This window comes from Stegodyphus dumicola, chromosome X2 (genome assembly GCF_044657685.1).
Source record: "Stegodyphus dumicola isolate Sdum_Otavi_A_Nest chromosome X2, ASM4465768v1".
In the NCBI taxonomy this organism is placed as follows: domain Eukaryota; kingdom Metazoa; phylum Arthropoda; class Arachnida; order Araneae; family Eresidae; genus Stegodyphus; species Stegodyphus dumicola.
In genome coordinates this window covers 9,825,699-9,848,004 of record NC_140781.1, presented here as the reverse complement: position 1 = coordinate 9,848,004, position 22,306 = coordinate 9,825,699, and the positions used below count along the sequence as shown (strand labels likewise).

The 22,306-nt window shown below is 31.4% G+C and overlaps 1 protein-coding gene across 1 annotated transcript in view; it reads right to left on the bottom strand.

Annotated features, from left to right (window-relative positions):
* Positions 1 to 7,261: 7,261 nt before the first annotated feature.
* LOC118184726 (homeobox protein Nkx-6.2-like) overlaps positions 7,262 to 22,306 on the bottom strand; it is a 54,390-nt gene continuing 39,345 nt past the window's right edge. Inside the window, exons 2-3 of the mRNA XM_035354438.2 lie at positions 14,542 to 14,714; positions 7,262 to 7,991 (exon numbers count right to left, since the gene is read on the bottom strand). Coding sequence (XP_035210329.1) covers positions 7,794 to 7,991; positions 14,542 to 14,714 — 371 coding nt within the window. The 3' untranslated portion in view covers positions 7,262 to 7,793. The remainder of the gene's footprint in view (positions 7,992 to 14,541; positions 14,715 to 22,306) is intronic.

The window sequence follows — 22,306 nt, the reverse complement described above, 5'->3', positions numbered from 1 at the left end:
TAGATTTCTCAATTATTTTGGGATAGTACGCACAAAGATTTCAGTAACTGATTAAAAAATTGTAAAGCCCGTGGTTTAAATATGTATGGCAAATTAAACAAAGAACGAAGCCATGCTGTAGCCATGCTGTAGCCATGAGCACATCGTATAGTTGAAACGTAAAATATTAATGAGAACAGAACAAAATTAACAACCACCTCTTTCCAAGGCCCGAGATAGGCATTTTGCAGCCCGGTGCAATCTCTGCGGGTTCTAAATTTTGCTGGCCTCTTCTAAATTAGAAAAATTTTGCAATCCCTAACTTTTTCTGCTTGATGTTTTTCTAAATTCTAAAATCTTTGCCGCCTCACCGGTTCTGGCGCCGGTCGTGCATACTACTATTTTACAGAAAGATTTCCTGCCAAAACTGAGAATTTAAGCCCCTTTAATTCTCAATGACTTACGTTTTTGCCATTAGATGGCGCTACATCCTATTCCATGTTTTCCTGTTATTTTCCGCGGAACAGCCAAGATTATTTCAAAGACTTAACAGAAATTAGTACATAACTTCCATATTAAAAAAAAAAAAAAAAAAAAAAAAAAAAAAATTCAATCCTTTGAAACTAAATTAAAAAAAAAAAGATTTAAAACCCTTTCGGATAGAGTTCTCAACTGTTGAATTCATCATCACTATCAAACAAAAAGTTCGAAAACGAACATTAGCTCTTTTTTCTCGCCGATCACTTAACGTAATTAATAATTAACGTGAATTCCAGAACGTGGAATTACTTAAAAGGAATAATACATGAATTTTTTTGGGCTTTCTTAAATTAGTTGTTTATATTGAATACGAAATATTGTAGTTCTATGTAATAATAATAGGATTTAAATTTAGCCGATGCCCGGCTTCAGTACTTCTGTTTTAGTACTGAAGATGTTTTTTTTCGTGAAATTATAATTCCATTCGGTACCGTAAATAAGATGAGTTCTGATATTTTAATTTATTGTTTGGATAATCATCGTTAATCTAATTTAATTTATTTATTTACTATTTGTGTGTTAACATCTTATTGATTTTTACTTATTTATAATTTTTATTTTATTTTTTTCATTTATGTTTGCCTTTCCTGATTGTTTTCTTTCGGACTCTGGCACTTCGAGTTTTAGAAATTAAGGTTTGACTAATAAAACTATCATTGACTCTTTATTGATCTTGGGCAAAGGAAAAAAGTTCTTTTGTTTTAACAATTAATATCCCTTCTACGTTCTTGCAGATGAAAGATGAATTTATATCATTGTCTTGGGAATTGAGATTTTTAACCTTTCAGTTAAAAGCAACTTTTGTGTGATACGCTGAAACTACGGTTGAGGAATTTTAGAAAGTCATGATGTGTTATTTCTTTGGACATTGTTAAGAAAATGTAGGCACCTTGTACTGGATAATTATCCATAATATATTAAATTACTAAACGGAATTACAAAAATTTCAGCCTCTCCATAATTTTAAATGATGTTTTTTATTTTTTTTTAAATAAATTATTTGAGAAATACTATTTTTTTTTTAAATATAAAGGGGGGGAATACCTAGTGCAAATATCTTTGTGAGCAGGACAAGAAGCTTGAATATGTGGAAAACAGAACATCAGAATAGGAAAGCAGAATCTTAGAAATAAGTACATTTTCTCCCTTCGCGCATTGTTTGATAAATCATATGTTCATCATCCTATTTAAACGGTTATCTTAAAAAATAACCGGAGCAATTTTTACTCCCTGGACATTTCAAAATATCAATGGAATCCAATAGTGAATGTTGCGTAGTGGCGCCATCTGTGTGGTTGCTTGAAATATAACAATTTTAATAGAGGAAAATATTAATAAAGGTAACCAACTAGAAAATAAGAGTTTTTCAAAGAATATTTTCAGTACCAAAAATTTATAAAAGCTATTCTGAAATATGAAAATCAGTAGAAGTTTAAAAACTTGTAATTCTTTGAGTGTGGAAGTAAGAGTAAAGAGATTAATACAGACATATTTAAAACTACGGAATATTTTAGAGGATGTTATTACAACTTTATTTATTATTTTAACTTCTAGTTAAGCCCATCAAATAGCATTCATTCATAAAAGAATGCAAACTATTTCATAATAAATTTTAATATATATCAGCCATGATTATTATTCACTTCCTTAAGACAAATCCAGACCATGCATGAAACGGCATTTATATAAGAATAACAGTATAGATAATCGATACGTAACTTGAATAGTCTCAGCTCAGCATCTGACGCTAAATAATCTCTACACACATATGACTTCAGAGAACCTTACAATAAAAATTTATCGGTTCTATGACTATTATTAGTACCTTTATTAAGTTCCTATGGACCTATCCTTCCCTGTATTAAAAATTTATAAGTCAGAAGATTTTAATTTTATTTCATTTTGATTCTGCAATTGCAAACATGCTCCATATATTCACAGAAGTAAGGAAATTTATGTATTTCAAATTAAATGAAGTAACAGAGAAGGAGTTTCTACGGGAAATTGGCTGGCATAAATGTTGCACATGGGAAAAGCACAACTCGGTCACAGATGGACATTAATAAATAACAACTCTCGATTTTAAAATTAGGTAAAAGTTCAGCTTTAGATTGGAACTGATATTAGCAAAAGAAATCCATACATTTCAACAGAACATAAAATGTGCTTTTCTTCGAAGAACAAGATATTAAAAAAAATATATGTATTGATATTAAAACTATAAGAAGACAGAAAATCATGGGGATTTAAAAAAAATAGTGCTACAGAAAAAGGATGGCTCTCGGAGGCTCTTGAGTTTTCGAAATACTCTGTGCGTTAAGACAAAATAACAAAAAGTATATGAAGAAAAATTAAAAATTTGAACGACTTAAACATGTCTTGAATTTTACATATCGTCTGTTTAATAGCCTTGTAACAAGGTTGAATGTTTTCCTAGAGTGAAATTTTTGTGATAAATGAAGTTTAGAAATAAACAGGTCTTTTTTTATAATTTTGCGCACTTAATTACTTGTAGTAATTTTCAAAAGTAAATAATTTGTTTGAACTATTTGCGAAAACCATAATTCTGGAGGATGTTATGCAAATATGTCGAAAATAAAGTAATCAAGTTCGAATATTTCGTATAAATTTATCTAGCGATGTGAAGAAACTTAGCAGATATTTCTTTAATACGTATTTTGACAAAATAACCACTCAGTTTTGAAATGGCATGCTTCTTTTTTATATCACATTTCGGTTCTGTGCTTCAAATTATACTTAAATGCCAAATTTTGTAAAAATCTTGCAAAGCGTTTTGCATTTATTTGCGATTAAAACTTGGCACTAGTTTTCAATTTGGCTACAAAAATAATTGCTCTTGATCACCTTTTAAATTACGTTGACCCTGATTTTTTTAAAAAAATGTTCAGTGAATGGTCACGTAACTACATTAATGGAACTTAAAAATTCAGCTTACTAATTATGGTATTTAACAAAAATACTAAGTTTTCTTACTTTTCAAATATCAAATAAATAGTTAAAATTTTAAAGGGTTTTTAAAAAACAAATTCCTTTAAAATTTCATTCACTTTCGGATTAAATTTGTTATTTATTTTTTAATGCCATATCAAAGAAGAAGAACGTGATTATAATACCTGATAGAAATGTTTCAACAGAGGCCAGCTACGCAAGGATACTATATCAAATGAACTTTTAAGCAAATGATAATAACTGAAATCATTCGTGTTTAACATTTATTTTTGAAATTTTGCTGAGGTAAAAATTATCATCAATGTCTTTATGTTACATAAAATAAAGCAAGGTTATATGTAACAAAAGTCGACAGAGAATACGCATATCACACGGCGATCATGTGTCTAAAACAACCAACTCTGAAAGTGACATGTCAATCTAAAATCTTCAGACTGCAGTATTGGTTTCGTTTATTATGGCAAAGTACACTAGGGCTATCTGCCTCAGGGAAGGGATACCTTCGTGAATAACTTTCTAAGGTAAACTGGCTCGTATATGCTTTACATATAGGGAAAACCCCGAAAACGCCCACACAGCCAGCCCTTTCGTCTGGAAGCGAACCGAGGTCGGAACTACCAGTGTTCAGCGATTTTACCGCTCTGCCGCCTCATATTGCAGTTTAGCACTTTTAAAAAGAATTTACTATTAAACACGTTAAAAATTTAAACAACTAAAAATGTACGAAACTATACGCACAATTTTATTACCTTTTTAAACAAAACTACAACCTAATGCTGTCAACTCATAAGACTATAATACTAAAGTTGCCAAACAAAATTAAAACTCAAGTTAAAAAGAATTTCAATTTACAAATTTCGGACGTTTGTTTCTTTATTCAGTATAAAACAGTAGACTCTTGCAGTCTATAAATTTCTGCCAAATTTCGTTACTGTTATTTTTATTTTGAATGTCGAGGTCATGTACATAAGAAGTGGAATTAGAACTTTTGAATCAATGTACAAGATTTTTTTATGTAATATATTAAAAATACTTCTTTAAGATGCTTAAAGCGTATCTTATTTATCAAGCTTATAATATAAAACAACATTTACTGCAAAATATCATTTGGTAATGCTGATAAAAAACTTTTCAAATGATTCATTTTTTACGCAGATGACTAACTCCTTTTATAATATCAAAACCAAAGGAGATCTTAGATATGGTCAACTGACAATAAGCTACGCAGCATGTTCGTTAAGGACAATCACACAAAACAAGTCATCTGAAAATCTGAATCCTTTGTCATCGGCAGGTGTAAGTGTGTATAAATAAAAAAGCTAAAGGAAATGATTAATTTTCGCAATTTTTGAGATCTGGTGCGATTGTTCTTAGATGTTTCTTGATTTAGCACAGCAGTTAGTGAGTATATCACTTTTAGCTGGTGTGTTACAGATTTCCAAAACTCGAGAGCCCCGGCTTACTAAAAGATTAGTTTATGTTGCTAATCATTAAACTTGCTACCCTGTGAAGTAAAGCATTTAGCAGAATCATATTGCCAAATATGTTATAATAGAAGGGTGGAGTGATTAGAATTTCAGATAATATTTAGGTACAAAACATAAAGAAATCAGTTCACTAAATATCCACTTTTGACAACAATAGCAGCTGTTATACGGTTGTGGAGTCGAACAGAATTTTAATGGGAGTTGTGGGTATTGCGGTCAATGTGTCTTCAATTCTATGCCATAGTTTACCTGTCATACTGATCAGAGGGTGTTGTCGTGACAATCTCCCTGCAACACGATCAAATAGTTTTAGTTTGTGAGAAATGTAGATATCGCGGCGACCACAGCAGGAACCGAGCACCCTGTGAAATAAGAAAACTTTGGACAGCGTGAGTAACATATAATTTGCCACTGCCCTGTTTGAAATGTGAGATGGTAAAGGACTCCAGGATATGGCATAGCCACAGGCATTAAAACCTTAGTAACGTAATGGCGGCTGGTTAAAGTACCAGATATGCGGACTAGAAATAAATGATACGTAATGGGACTAAATTAATACCCCTGTCATCAATCTAGTCACTGGGCGGTTGTGACGGTGGGTAAGGCAAACTTCCGTTGCTTCTTCTCTTCGGTATCACCACACTCGGATACCTCTATCATGATGCTTTAAACAAAAGTGAGATTTGCGAGAAATAGCAAGCTCACGATTTTGAAGCGCTCATGTGCGTCATTGATTGCTTCAACGGGGGGGGGGGACTGAAGCAATAGCCGCTCTCTGACAGTTCGAGGCAATGAAGACACGATAAAAGTGAGTACTTGATGTTGTATAGTATACCCAGTTTCCTGATCTAATGTACGTAATGTCGTTGCAGGATCCCTAACACGATGTGTGCGAGATTTTAATGTATTCGGAGTTAGTGGTTGGAGACTGTATTCCGTTTATAGCTCTGCAGATTCTCCCAGATTCATAAATATAAAATTCTCGTAACAGTTATGAAATCTCAACGCGAGCAACAACTGTACGGTACGATAATCCGTAATTCTAGTAGTGCGGTATCATAATCCGTAATTTTCCCGACATATCGAATTTTGAGTCTGGCTAGTAAGATCTCCTATTTCTTATACAAGGTATAACATGATTTCTAGTTTTTTTTTTTTTTTTTTTTTTTTTTTTTTTAAAGAGGAAACTATTGCAGATACTGTAGTTATAGTTTCCTTTCAATAATTTGCTTGAATTTTTTTTAAATCGGGAAAAATCATTTGGCTATCCCTGTGGAACTGTCTTTTTCCCCCTTTAAATGAACAATTATTTGATTCATAAAGTTTTATTAGTGAAATTAACTAATGTAGTGAATGTTAAAATAAGTTTTCAGTTTTTGAGTAAAGATTTGTAAGCGTTTAGTTACTAATTTTGCTGTTAATAATAAGAACTCAAATTATAAAAAATGAAAAAGCTAATGTAATAAAATGTAGCTTTTGAGATAGGATGGCACCACCCAGATGGGAAAGCTGTTAGTGACTCTGACTCCCTTACCAAAGAGTCCGGGTTCGAATTCCGGAGTAGGCATGGATGTAAATTGTCTGTCCCTCCATAGCATTCAACGGCGGCCCACCTATTAGGTGCCGCCATTATAAAATAACCACCGCTTCCTGCCTTAGAAGAAGCCAACGTCTATGACAACTTGTGCTCTCCATTTTGGGCGGGGGAAATAGAGAAATATGCATTGGTAAGCTTTTTGAATTTAATTTTTTAACTTTCTTTATAAGTTTGATTTTTTATAACAGTGAAACTAAAATAGAGTTTTCAGTTAAGTTTTCGGAACCATTTAAAGTCTGATGAGACTATGCCGTAGAAAAAGACACGTAATAGTAAGCAGTGACCCTTCCTAACACGACCATTCATAGTTCCTGAGGATTTGAGTCTTATGGTGAAGGCCGTCGCCTTATATAAGTAATGTTCAGTAGCGATGTCTTTTTATGTTGTAAGAAATACTGCTAACTGCTAGAGATACTCTTCTTCAGAGGTGAACGACATGACAGATTTCTCTGCATATTCTAAAAATATGAGTTAAAAGCGATTCTTTTCGCGAATTAACATGTACTATTGAATAAAATTTAGCTGAAAAACCTAAAGGTAAAATTTACAAGACTAAAAATTCTCAATGAAATGCATGCCATTTCTTAAATCTCTTTAGGGTGATATTATTTTGCTTTCAGTGACAAACGGCTTCAAGGAATTATATTTCATATTATTTATAAAGATCAAATAATTAACAAAACATGAAACCTGTTTATCAGACATCTGCATACATACAATATCCTTTCTCGTAGATTAAAATTTAGATTGCAAATATAGAATTCATTATCTAAAGGTGTCACATAAAATTGCACTCAACATTAGTGAGACGAACAAAAATCATGTGAATAGGAACAATTTTATCATGTGAACTTGCGTCACAATCTGTAATTGCGAAAGTACAAAGACAGAGCTGAGTAAAGTCTTTCAAAATAGTTTTAGAAACTTCACACGAAATCAATCAGACAACGTTTTTGCTACATCTCAATGAATATAAATTCCACGACTAGTCTTTATGTTTCTTTGATGAGTATTTTAATAATTTTTCTATCTATTTTCCAATTCATGTAGAAGTTCTTGGATTTTAATGAATTGGAAGACATCAAACAATGGAGAAGCTAGTATTCTGGTGAATTCTGCTTTAATGTAGAATCCTTAGTGATGACATAAATGGAACTTAGTTTTGGAATAGCTGTTGAGTTGCTGACATGAAAAGACGTATTTACAGATGGTCTACGATGTCAAAGTATGCTCTCCGATGAATCGTCGTGTCTACAGTTAGATCTTAGAACATTCAGTTTGAGGCGCTTGGTGTCGTTTCGATCAGATATATCCTCGTGCCTAAAGTGTTCAGCTTCTGAATCGTGTTTTCGTTTTGCGCTGGCCATTTCTGCTGCGTGTTTCTTTCTCCATTTTGTTCTTCTATTCTGGAACCATACCTGCAAAAAACAGAACATGAATAATTATTTCAGATAAAAGGATAAGTTAGGCTAAAAACTTCCCAAATATCAAATTTCACAGACTATTTTTATTAAATTCAAAGTTATTTTATTTTGGCGCATTTACTTGCAACAGGGAAATCCTGTGCTATATGTTTAGATTGCATTATGCCGGTTGTGAAATATATGGATGATAATATTGTGATCAGTATGTTGACGCATGTGACATGGAGAATTATTCGTCTTTAAAATAATTCATAATACACGTAAATAAAATTTCAGAGTAAAAGTGAGTTCTAACCTTTTTGCACGAATGATAACAGGATATCGGAAAGGAAGATAAAAAGAAATGTGTTTTGCTTGTGAGGAGAAAAGACGTGTGTGGTGAAAGACAAAGATAATGAGGTGGAATGACCTAACATAAATAGGTACGCCAAAAATAACTAATATTTTCCTTTAGTAAGTGTAAGAATCCCTATTAACATGCGTATATTTAGGAGCTGACGTTCGAGGATGTGTATATAATTTTTGAACCAAGAGAGAACCATCCAGTTTTCCTCTCATGATTTCGCAGAAATCAAAATTTAGGATTCGTCTTTTGCAGTAGGTAATAATTTAACGGGAGGTGTTTTTTAATGGTTGAGTCTCTTCTACAGATCCTATGTTCCAAAGCTTTGTTGATATCGTTCATGGTCATGAAAAAAACCCATGTTAACATACCTTTTCCCTACTTTAGTACTAAAAATGACATTTTTTTATTTAACTTATTAAAGTATTTCAAATACTTCCTCCATTTCTACTAACTGGGCTGCTATACAATGCCTCTATCATAAATATACGGTAACATGATTTTCTGTTCTAATACTGCATTTGGGCTCTTATTTCAGAATCTACCACCAAGGAATTAGCTGCCAAGGAGAGAGAAAAATGTTCTTATTGTTATATCTTCAGTTTGCTCCATGAAGTCCTCATTCTCTCTTGACTTTATAATGTCCTCCTTCAGGTAACTGCAAGAGTCTAATTTGACTAGATGGGTGTTGATTTCTGAACTCTTACTCATTGAGAGTAATGATGTGGCAAAGGATAATACATCCGACTTCTCAAGTGAAATAACAGGAGTGACAGTCATGGGTTTGAAATGAGAACAAAGAGCAAAGTAGGTAAAATAGATTTTCGTCTTGGTTTTGCAAGGGTATGCGAATGGTATTCGAGGCTGCTTCGCCGTTTGAGTAAAGTATCAAATAACATGCTGTCTTCAAGACTGCATCAAATTGCTTCTGTGAAATGGATCTAGTCCGTTTTTCTTACACAGTAGCTATGTTTGCAAGGAATGATCATATTTTGCTTTATAAAGCATTATTCCATCATTATTAGCAACTGCTTTCTTTTCCATTCTAAAATACCTTATTCATCTTTCTTGTTCGTCTGATGCGCTTCGAAGCGGATTCATGCCGAAACTGTCAAGAAATTTTTTTAATTCAGAATATTTAATATTTCCAAAAAATTACAAATAATTCTCCCAATATAAACAAATAATATATATTTTATGACACAAACGGTATTCTGTGTACGACTTGAATGTGTTGTAGACATGTAGTGAAATAGGGGGAAAATGAAAATTATATAAATTATACTCCACCATAGCTACGTAACCAAACTGAATCAAGAAAAGATTTTAAAATAATATAGTACCAGTCCACGGATTCAATAGTGAACAGAGCACCATATAAGCAGCATCATGTACAATAGTGAACAGAGCACCATATACAATAGTGAACAGAGCACCATATACAATAGTGAACAGAGCACCATATAAGTAGCACCATATACAATAGGGAACAGAGCACCATATAAGCAGCATCATATACAGTAGTGAACAGAGCACCATATAAGAACCTTGAGTACCATATAAGTTCTGCTCCCAATTCTGAAAGAGAGCACTCCGGAGGAGAAAGGTTCAAGGGTCTCCCACACTTCTTCCCCTACCACTAACCTCTCGAGAAGACGTTCGGCTCGCCGCGTATTTAGAGTGCCCTCATGCCCCACACAGACACTATACATTTACAAACAGCCATGTCTTCTCCGAGATTCAAAACAGGGCTTTTCGGTACGGTAGCGTCCCTAACTACTATCTCGGTTGGGGGGCTAATGTTCAGTTTATATATTCAACTATAAGTTTCAGGTATAACATTTAACAGCAATTGAAAGAACAGCGGCGCCAAAAACAATTCACAAACACTTTCACGCATGAGAATTCTATGCACGTAATCCAGTTGTTTGTGTCCCAGAGGGATTTCAACATGTTGAACTCGAAGAAATTGGGGTGAAGAACATTGTGATTGAGGATGGTCCGTGTGAAGCAAATTTATTTTCTTCGATGGGTCCAGATTCAGTCCAGAACCGGATTATTGTCAGCTTCTGATCAGGGAAAAACGTTATACACAATAAAGGTCAGCGAAAGTCAAAGAAAGATTGCTTTTTGCTGGAGACAAGTGCTGGATAATTTTAAGTGTATCATTCGTAATGAGTATACAGATTTGTATATCATTCACTGATTTGTATTGTGTTGACGAATGATACTGACTTGTATATCATTCGTAATGAATCTCTGAATGCATAGAAAGTTACAGGGACGTAATTCTTAGACTTTGGGTTGTGCCTTAAAGTTCTGCCTGGGTTGTTCTGCCATCAAGGAATCAGCCCTTTTTATGCATAACAACGCCTGATCTCATTAAGCGTACTCTGTGAACCAGATGTTTGAAGAAAAGCCATGCGAAGAACCCTTTGTTGAGCCTATGATAAAGAATCAGTAACAGAATGAAAGACAAAATATCAGATTTGCAAAGATAAATTCAAGTTTTAAATGCAAAGCAAGCATTTCGCTGTAATACGAAACACATCTGAACAAAAGCGATACAAAGAGCTAACCAGATCATCCTAGAAAATTTGTCATTGGTAATTGAAACTTTGTATTTATTCTTCCTGAATTACCTACAGGGGTTCAGCAGATAATTTGGACTCATAACATTCTTTCTTAATCGGCTGAACTAATGGTACATTTTTAAAAACAGTTTAGCATTCCAGATTAAATACTTCTTTTTGATTTACTCTGTCTAGTCACCAAAACACATAAGAGTGTTTACTTAAGGAAATGGATGACTTCCTGAAGGCTCTGGCGAACAGGCTCACTGAATGAATATTTTCTGGATTTTCCATGTTTATAATGTTCTCCATTTATAGCGCTCACAGAGGATTCTAAGGAAGACTGGCTCCTATTGAGCCAGTCTTCTTTAGGATCCTACACGAACACTTCCTTACCTCAAGTAGAAAACTCATATATGTTTCAGAATAATCAGTTAGTTTAACCTTCTTTTAAATGCACTTGATTTCAAATACTTTAAGTTCTTTAAGTAAAGAGTTCAGTGTTCTTATTTTAATGCTGTAGAATAAAAGCTTTGTTTTCTTCCTAAATTGTAGAAAGTAGCTAGTATTGATCCTTTAAGTATTTAGACATATTTGTAAATATTACTTATAAAATGTTTGTGATTTTACTTCTGGGGGTGTTCAGAATAATCTAAGCATTGAAGGAAAGCTAGTTTTACTGGATGCTTTCTAAAATGGCTTCCCTCCGAACAATACGTATATCTTCAATCTTCGAAATATGGAATGAGATATTTCATGTAACAGCTTAACATTTCTAGGTAACTCCCTTCCAAATTAAATACTTTCAAACAAGTCCATTCTATTTCCGAATGGTACTCAGAGGCTTATATCATTTGAAGCCATTTCTTGTTCAGTATACAAATGAGAAAATGTCTAATAGAGCACTAATGAAAGTTCATGATTTTTAAATTTTAGTCCGAAAATACGAATCAGTTTCCTAAAAACTTCTCCACGAAGATATCTATTCCCTTAGCCAGATAGTCCTTCTGCGCTTTACCGTATTAAACACGAATGTAAGCAATTGCTAGTCTCCTTGCAAAACTTTCTAAATGTAAAATGATCATTCAAATTTTGAGTAAGAACTTTTCGGAGTGATGTGCTAATAATTAACAAAATTCAACCATCTTAGATACAATTAAGAAATTTCAGTGAATTTCAAGAGACTAACGCAACATTTCATTTTTAGAAGAAAAAGAATAATTCTAATGGATTTTCGTAGAATAATTTCAGCAGATCTATCTATTTTGGTATAATTTATCTACTTTGGTAAATAATGTTATCAGATTTCAGAGCCAAAATATGTCGAATTTTGCCATTCATTAATTTTCAAGCTGGACTGCAATTAAGGAAATTTCTTTGGCAAATCGTACGGTTTTCCTCCATTCAATTATTCTTGATTTAATTTGTCTTTATTTAAGATGATTTGTTTGCCTAAAAGTCTGTAAGAAAATTAATATATTTTTAGAATGTCATAAGATTTGTGAATCAGATGCTATGAAACTCACGCCGAATTAATGAAGAACTTATTTAAATATGTTTAATATCATCACGGATGATTTATAGAATCTTTAATTAAAGATTCTTTTTCATATAGCTTTCCCTGTTATAGAAATTTTCAAACAAGTCAATGAAAACAAAATCTCATAAATTTAATACATATATGCATATATATGTATGTATATATATATATATATATTGTTACATTATTTTCTTCCTTCACGTTCGTACGGGGTTCTTGTGGATTTGGAGCGAATAACGACGACATTTGATGAAGTATCGAAACACACTTTATTTGTCAGTATTGTCAGGACAGCTCCAAAACACGTTTTACAATCGTCGATGAACTACTATAAACACGCTGATGCGTTCAGCGACACAATCTTCAGGTTATCAGGCTATCACGGTGGAGACAGCTTCACTGCAAAGCACCAGAGTACAGCTTCCGACTATGCTTGGACGTTCTTGGAACTCCACGTACTCTCGAGACTCTCCACGCTACAACTCGCTATGCACTCGACGACACACAGAGCACGGTTCCCGGCTCTTCGGTTCAGTCGTTCCCGGAGCTCAACACGCTCTCTCGACGATGCACTAACCGCGATGAACTAAGACACTCCTTCGGTGAACTCGACGACTCACTCGGCACTCGCTGCCCGGCTGTCAACTCGATCGACTCCGCAGAGATTGACTGTCTAGACAAGGCACCAACTCGATACTATCTCGCACTGCAGACGAGGCACACACACTGACTCGCCCTCTCGACGAGGCACTCACTCGATACTAACTTCCACTCTCGACGAAGCACACACACTCGCTCTCACGATGAAGCACACTCACTCGCGGGCCAGCATGGTTTATATAGCTTTCGGCTTGTGTTCGAGAACATTCTGGGCTAAACCGGTAAGAATTCGTTCCAGAAGGTTCTCCAACCGTCCATGGTATATCACCAATTTTGTCGCCAAAAGGGCGATTTCTCGCCAAATATGTCAACCCTGCCGCCCTTGCATTTTATGGCAACCCTAAAACTGCTTTGCGGGGAAGCCATCTCAACGCGCCTGTACATTTCGTAACAATATATATATATATATATATATATATATATGTTGTATGATCTTAAATCCATTTAGTGCGAATACAAGTTATTATTACTTGCGCAATTGCTGCAAAGTTAGTTAATAATAATTTATTTCCTAAACAGTATTGATTAATTGATTATATTATCTCCTAAGTTTAATTAAAGTAGAATTATTTTAAAAGTGTGCATCCATACTGGTAAGTTATATGTATATATTATTTTCCATACCATTATAACTTTTGAAGCTCTTTGTTGGATATGCTTTTCTCTCTCTCAAATTTTATAGACATGCATATTCTGTAACTTAACATGGACATTTAACAGAAAATACTAAGAAAACTGGAATTGCTTGTTCGTAAAATATAAGGTAATATTTTAAATTTAGATGTTCTTCATCTATTATTCACGCATTACGTTCATTTCTGAAAATCTTGCATTCATTTAGAAAATCAAAACACTTAAGTTACACTGTTATGTAATAGCTAATTACCTCAAACCTTATAAATGCTAATATCGAACCTATGTACAGTTATTTTATTCTTAAAATAGTTTTCTCGTATTTTCATTATTTTTAAATAAGATACTTTAAATCATATGGTGTTTCTAGAGAAATGACAAAAGCTTTAAAAAGTGTCCTTTGTATAAAATAAACGGAAATTATGTATAAAAACTAAATTTGATCAAAGATTGGACTATTCGAACTATTACAAAGCGTACTAGGGCTACCTGACTTGACTACCTGTCTTGACTACCTGTCTGTCTACTTGTCTATCTCAAATTGGAATCCGAATCCAATAGCTACAGTTTAGCGGTCTTGCCAACTGGCCACTGGTGTGCAATTTCCATCAAGATTGGAACACGGGACGCTCTAGCTTGGAGATAAATGCTTATCCACAGAGGTCCATCAAAGATGCTATCCAACTTTTTCTGTTTATACTTTAAGTTGTTGGGAAGTATTCATACGTAGCCAACAAGTGATAAATAACGCATTCAGATTTATGAATATTAAAAGGTAAAGTATTATGTGCATACTTTTACTTGGCTTTCGGACATTCCCAAGGCATAGGCAAGCTTGGCTCTTTCCGGTCCAGCAAGGTATTTAGTTTGCTCGAATGTTTTCTCCAGAACATAAATCTGGTGGCCAGAAAATGTAGGTCTTGTATGCTTTTTTTTACCATCTTTGTCAGTACAGCCTTGAGCAGATACTGCAAGGAAAATTATATTTTAGTATGTGTAGCTCAAGAACTCGCGTACAGTAATAAAAAAAATACTTAAAAGAAAAAAATTATTACATAATATAAAAACATAACTGCAATAAACGAATTAACTCTATAGAGTTATTTCGTTAACAGACAGTTATCTTACATAGTGTTCTTAGAAAACTTTCATTGAAATTTGCTTTGAAATTGAAATGTTTTGAAACTGGCAATTTATACTTAGATTAGAAAGCGAACTGCTGATTTATAACATGAACTGCTTACTAAAATATTAAATATACGCAGTTTAAGGAAATTCAGTATACGTCGTTAGAGGAGTTATATACCAAATACGTTTCTGTTTACTATTGTAAAATATGCTACTTTTTTAATTTGAGGGAACTTCTTTAAACATGCTTTTCTCGATCAATTGAATGCTATGACATAGTAGCATAAAATAACAATGACTTTGCTTCGACAGAGATTCGAACCTGACATGCCAGTGTTACTAAATGCTTCATTGTTAAGCTCTCTTACTGTTTTTATTTATCAGTATTCTTAGAGCTTAATGCAACTTCCTGCAAAATTTGAATCATAAATAAAACTTTAATAATTTGTTTTTTGAAAACCTCAGGTCGTTCTCCAGCTGAAGGAAACCTTTCGAGATATAGTGAAAGAGTTAATAAGTAATTTCTGTTAAATATTCTTAGTTTTCACCATTACTTTCAACAAGCATAAATTCTGAATAAAATGCAGTTTTGGTTAAAAATTTCTTTATACGGCTTGATCAAATACTAACCAGACACAAACTATTGATGGTGTCGCAAAAGTCCTTTGTAAGATGGCAATTTTCGTAATGTGTTTTAATTTTCAGCAGCACTTGCATTAAATGTAACTCAACTTTATACAATTAGTGACCAGGTTAAACTTTTGATCTCAAATCCATTATAGTTAAACACATAAGTTTCGTTACTCCAATATCTATACGATTCGTCAATCATAGATGTAATTAAAGCATCTAAACAATTAATTTGTAAAAGACTTGCATATGCACAAGCTTTACCTAATTTCTTCACTAGAGAGTTACTTCCTCTCATAAATTTTGTGTGCAATTATTGCATTTTACAAATATAATTCTTACAAAATGTTTCTTTTCACAGTTTGAAATAGAGATCCTAAGTCACAGTTTCTGATTCATCCCATCTTCATTACATAAGTTCTTGAATACTTACACAAATTATAAGAGTACAATAATTTCCTTTTAACAAAATTTGCATTCTAATTTTACTCCAGTTTTGCTTTTATTTTAAAGACTAATTGTAATAAAATTTGTGAATTTTTAATCAGTTTGATTTGAAAAATGATTTATCACATTAATCAACACTGTAAAAAAAATCTGTAAGGTTACTAAGAAAATTCATGGAAACTGGGATGCTATGGGTTATTTGAGTAACAGAAACAGGTGTTTTTTTGTAACATTACAAGAGTTTTGCCTGTAATGGTTACAGATCTTTTTCTTGTAATATCACAGCATATAGTTATGTAAGTAGAACATATTTTTCTCATGTAAATTCCCAAACGATATATCTCTAATGGTTACAGATTATTTGCGTGTAATATTACAGCAAATAATTATGTAAAAAGAACATGTTTTTCTCATGTAAAATCCCAAACGATATATCTGTAATGGTTACAGATTATTTGCGTGTAATATTACAGCAAATAATTATTTAAAAAGAACATGTTTTTCTCATGTAAAATCTCAACAGATATATCTGTAACCGTTACAGGTTATTTGCTTGTATTATTATAGCAAGTTATTATGTGAGTAGAAGATACTTTTCTTACGTAAAATTCTAATGGTTGTATCTGTAAAGGTTTCAGATTATTTCCTTCTAATATCCCATTAAGTAATTATGTGTGTAGAATATATTTTTCATAGATAATACTAAAGGATATGTCCATAAAAGTAATAGATTTTTTTGTCTAAAATGATGCTTATTATAATAAAATATATTGAAATCAAGATGTTTTGAGCAAAACAATATCTGCATGTGTATATCATTATACAGATATATGCAAGTGGCTCATAATAGTTTGGCTTTTTAAATTAGTCAATTTGACCTCAGAATAGCATTAATTTAAAAGATGTGCTTTCAACAGCAATGTTCTTTTTTCAAAAAGTAACATTAGTCTGTTGCAGAGTATTTTTGTTTTATGAAGAGAAACTTATGTCTGATATTATTGAAAGGCCTTTCATATTATCATTTTGATTAATTTAAAAGTTCAAATTGATATGCTACTCCTTATATTTGCCCTGTAAAATAGCTGAAAAAAAATAGTATGTTTTATTTGCATGTTTTAGTGTCAGTTAATAAGATATGTTCTAGAACTTTCTTTTTAGTAATTTTAGCTAAAATAGACACATGTTGCTTTAGATTTAACTTATATGAGTAAACGTGTTGCATGTTGATGTGATCATATTATTACAGTAAAAGACATTTTGTGAAATATTTCTATGAAGAACTCAGAACAGCTGTTCTTCATATTTCAAAAATATATTCTCTCCTTCTAAAAAATGACATTTTCAGTAAATTAAAGAATTCAACATAGCAATGAACTTCATTTTGTTACTACAAGGAATTCAGATTTTGTTCATACGCTTGAATTTTGTTCATACGCTTGAAACGTCTAACTAATTTTTTTATTCTTATCTGCACTCAGTGTTTGTCAACAGTCTGCTATTGTTTAAAATAATGCATAACTTTTTTACTTACCTTCAAATAATTTCCTTTGAATTAACAGATAGAAGTCTTTCATTAAAAACCTAATGTCATGCTTTTTGAATAAGCATAAAACTTTGCCAACTGACCTTAATTTTTAAAGCCTTGTTTCCCTTAAAATTCTTAATACAATTATGCCTTTAAGAAATTTATTTCTAAAATTAATACTTCAGTTTAGCTTAAAATTTAATGCATTTTAATTTTACCTATAATTTTTTACAAACATAATATGTAATAAATCTAAGCTTAGTATTCACCACTTCGAAAGTGATACTAAAAAGTATTCCTAGTTATTATAAATTTCGAGATTCGCATACAAAATTGTGAAATAAACATGTGAGAACAGAAAACAAACTTTATGCTCTCTCTATATTACAGCATGTTAATTAAGAAGTTTATTGAATTTATAATTTTATTGTGAAACACTATGAAGCAAATAATATGCTAATTAAAATACAGAAGTAAAAATAATTTATTACTTAATTCATAAACTTTACATAAAACCTGAAAAAAAAGAATTAATTAAAAAATAACATAATATAATTTAATAAACATTTCATAAAAATTCGTTTTGACTGCTTGGAAAAAATGAATGGTTTTTCTCCTCTTTGTAAACCATGTCTCCTAAATAAAGAAAAAAACATTTCTTTTAAAATCATAATCATGCTCTTAAAAAGCTTATAAAAATTATTTTAATAGATGTTTTAAACATGTGCTTATATAACACTTTTAATCATATTTCTTTATAATATCTTAATTAATTTAGAAAAGCTTAAATTCTTTAAAAAATTGGATTACAGTGAACCGTCTCATTACGACAAGCTACCTCAGTCAATCACTTTTTAAATTTAACCAGCATTCCTCATAAAATAACTAATTAGTAAACATAACTTCTCTAGGATGCCCACTATCATTTAAAGATCAAAATTTTCAGGAATCACGTATAGCTAGCTTAGAGAAGGTTCATTGTACAAAAACAGCCAATATTCAAATATTTTCATAAATGAAGCCACCATAGTTATTAAATATAATATACAGTATACTTATATTCAGAATTCAGAACTTGAATAAATTTCTCGAACTGTTTTAGCATTCGAAAAATATTATATTTATTACCTTAAATTTCTAAACCAATATTACATATTCGTCCAAAGGAATCCCTGGGACTCGGACAACATTTTCCCCCTAGCTTTCTTTTAGCACAGGATTCTGAATATGTTTTAAAGATTTAGGTAATGTTTGTCTTCCTTAAGGCGGTCACAAAACAAGTTACCCTAAATGTTTTGTCCGCATAGTGGTCATTTTCATCTTACTAACTGATTTGCTAGTGGATTTTGGGTGCATGGCCTATCATTGATGAAACAATAATAGTGAACAGCTTCAAGAAAATGGGGATATCTTATGCTCTTGATGCCATATTCCCACTTATTTTTACTAATTTTATCTTCCGAAAATTAAGAGGGAAAAATTAAACGAATAATTTAATTTCCAAAGGACAAAGTCACAGTAGGAATATAGCAAATGAAAAGTAATCATGGATAAGCTACTACTATCACAATATTATTTAATTAAAAGAAACCTGTATATCAATAAGAATACACATAATTGCAACATCTAATAAGTTATCTCATTTCTTCTTTATAATTTGAACTTCTGTCATTCGCATTGTTGTTCTTGCAAATCCTTAGGCCTCAGATCATACATAAATAATTAGAGAAGGTTGTGGTCCGATGCTTGCTAGGGTGAACATTCAGCTGATATGGCAAAATTGCATAGTGAATGGCAGTTGGTATTTGCTTTCACTATCATAGATCATTGTTTGCATTAGGCTGACATAATATTCAACAGTTAGAAGAGAAAGATTCAATGGGGCCTTAAGTGTGCAAAAGTTTGCCTTTGTTAGTATGACGAAAACAATCATTATGTTGATAAATCCATTTTAAAATCTTGGGATATTCATTTTCTGAATGCATTAAAAGGGGGAAAATTATGTAAATATTTTTTTAATTTTCAGAATCTGGTTCTAAAGCTGGGTGGGGTGGAATATGCAACGCAATACGGTAATTCTGAAGATCATTGCTCGTGGCAGTACAAACTAAACGGTGATAACTTGCATGCTGTAGAAGAAGACACAAATTGCAGTTCCAGATGCATTAAATGCTTTGAGGTCTAGGGAGTAGCAGTGGGCAATACTAAGAGTGAAATTCAAGGTATAGGGAAGTAGGAATGAAAATTACTTTTATCAGATAACTTAAATGGTTATGTTACTAAGCATTCTTATTGGAATGTAGGTTTCTTTTAAATAATAATACTATGATAGTTACCAGTAGTTCATTCATGAATATTTTTGATTGGTTATGATCTTATTGTAATCACATCCTTCAAAATTAAATTGATTGCTTAATTTCCCCCTTGATTTTCATACTATAATATTAGTAAAAAGAAAGAAAAAAGTCTGCAAGTAAACATAACTCCTCTTTCTCCCTCTCTCTCTCTCTATATATAGGTATGTATCTTCGTGTGCAACTAAGCAAACCAAATGTGACTTTTTCTTCTTTAAAAAAATTGTGTAAATAAATAGAATTAAGTTCATTTCAAAGACTTATGACACATGAAATATACATGATCAAAATAAATTAGAAAATTAAGTTCAAATAAATTTTAAGCTAAATTACGTGTTGCAATGTAAGTTGCAATAATTCAGTTGTTATAATTAATACTAACAAAACCAAACATCATATTCCCATTCTGCAAAGTATAAAAATTCTTCTGCAAAACTGAAAAAAATGACCAACACTTTGGCTTATTTGATAACTTTCAAATTCACTCCTTTGTTTGCATTTAGAATTTATAACTTTAATTTTCCACAGAAATTTGTTTTTGATTTTAAAAAATTTCACTGGCATAATTTCATTCACTTCAGCATATATTAATAGATGCACAAGGTTTTTTTACCTTATATAATTTTAAATCTTATGTAAACTAACGTAATTAATAACAAAATCAAAACATAGATCAGAAACAGCATAAAATTTAATTAATAATTACTACTAGTGTCACACAAAATGCTATGAAATTAATTAATAAAATAAGAATGAGATAAAATATATAGAATAAATATTCCACATGTGTGAAGTTTGGAAGTTTTACGTTAAATATTTTTTTTAATTAAGTATTTTTAAAAATGACCCCTTAAAGCATGGGACCTTTCGTAATTAGAACTTGCAAATCCACTTCGCTAGTCTTTCATAACATTGCTTTTCTTTTATTAACAAGAAATATTACATTCAGTTATTTAAGTTAAGATATCAAAAATAATGCTACTGAAAGGCATGAATACTTACTTAAATTTGAAATTAATTTGGTTGACTTAAAATAATATTTAAAAAAATAAATCTTCATATATACGTCTAAAAATCAGACCTTATTAATTTCCTTTTATTTGAACGATATCTGAATTCTGTCTTAGTTTGGACTAGTAAATCATTGGGAAATTAAATGCCAAGCTATAAGAGAACTAATGTAGTTTACAAATGCACTGAATTTTATTTCCAGTATTAACTTTCAAAGAAAGTAAAATTTTCTGCATATTTGCATCATTTGGATTGATAGAATATGGCAAAGCATGCAAAGGCTATCAGCCTAAAGGAAAGTATATATTCATGGGCGGTTTTGTAAGGAAAAGTAGCTTGCATTTCCATTTATTCATGTGTATATATATATATATATATATATATATATACATTGTTAATGCTAAAATCAATGCTTCATTAAAAATTCATTATTATTTTATTTTTAATACAACATACAGATACAGAATTGTTTTAAATTCCAATAAACAATAATAATTTATTTTTAAGAAAACTTATTTTATGATTTATATATTATATTACATGAATAAGAGAAAGATTTGTCAAGAAATGTATTAAACTTGTATTAGCAGATTCATGCTATCCTAGTAACAAGACTATCATACTTCAAAACTGTATTAAAACTGGGCAAAATAAAATCAACATAAATTCTACATTAAATGTTTAAAAACTTATAAGTATGCAATGGTAGTTATATATACAATATAATATATGTTGTCATTTATAAAATATTAATGAAATGATATTTTTGGAAATAATGTACAAAATTTTAGTTTTGTTTTATAATTAGTTTAACGAATTGTTAGAAAAATATTTTAGGTCATTTCCATTTTTCCCCTGTTGATATTGGTATATTAAAATATATGGAATAATTAAGTTGTATCTAGTTAGTAAAACAAAATATTACGAAAAGTATGATACGGCATATTTTTAATCAATATAATTACTTCATTTTGGAGTTATAATATTTTCGTAAGAAATTAATACCACTGAAAAAAATATTATTACACTAAAGGAATAAACGAGATTCTCGACCGCGTCGTTCAAGTTTTTGTAATTTTACTTCATAACACACTCGTACATAAACATATTAGACTGAATTATAAACCAGGTATAACTAATTAGATAATCCTAGAAAAAGAATAAACTAAACCTAGTAAGCAAAAAAATATATACATTACATTCAGAATTCTAAATGTTTATATAAACGTTTCTCGCAAGGCCTGCCGGGAAAAAGATGTCAAACGTTCTTTGGTCAGACGATTGAAAAAGAACGCTAAAATGATTAGTTTTGTTTTCAACAACCACATTACCATTTCAATTATATACCACAAACAGTGATTAAATTTTGGAATAATTAGTTTTAAATAATAATACGGGCAATTTAAGGCGTAATTTATCGGATGCATAATGACAAAATGCTACTATTAGATCTGCATTTGAAATA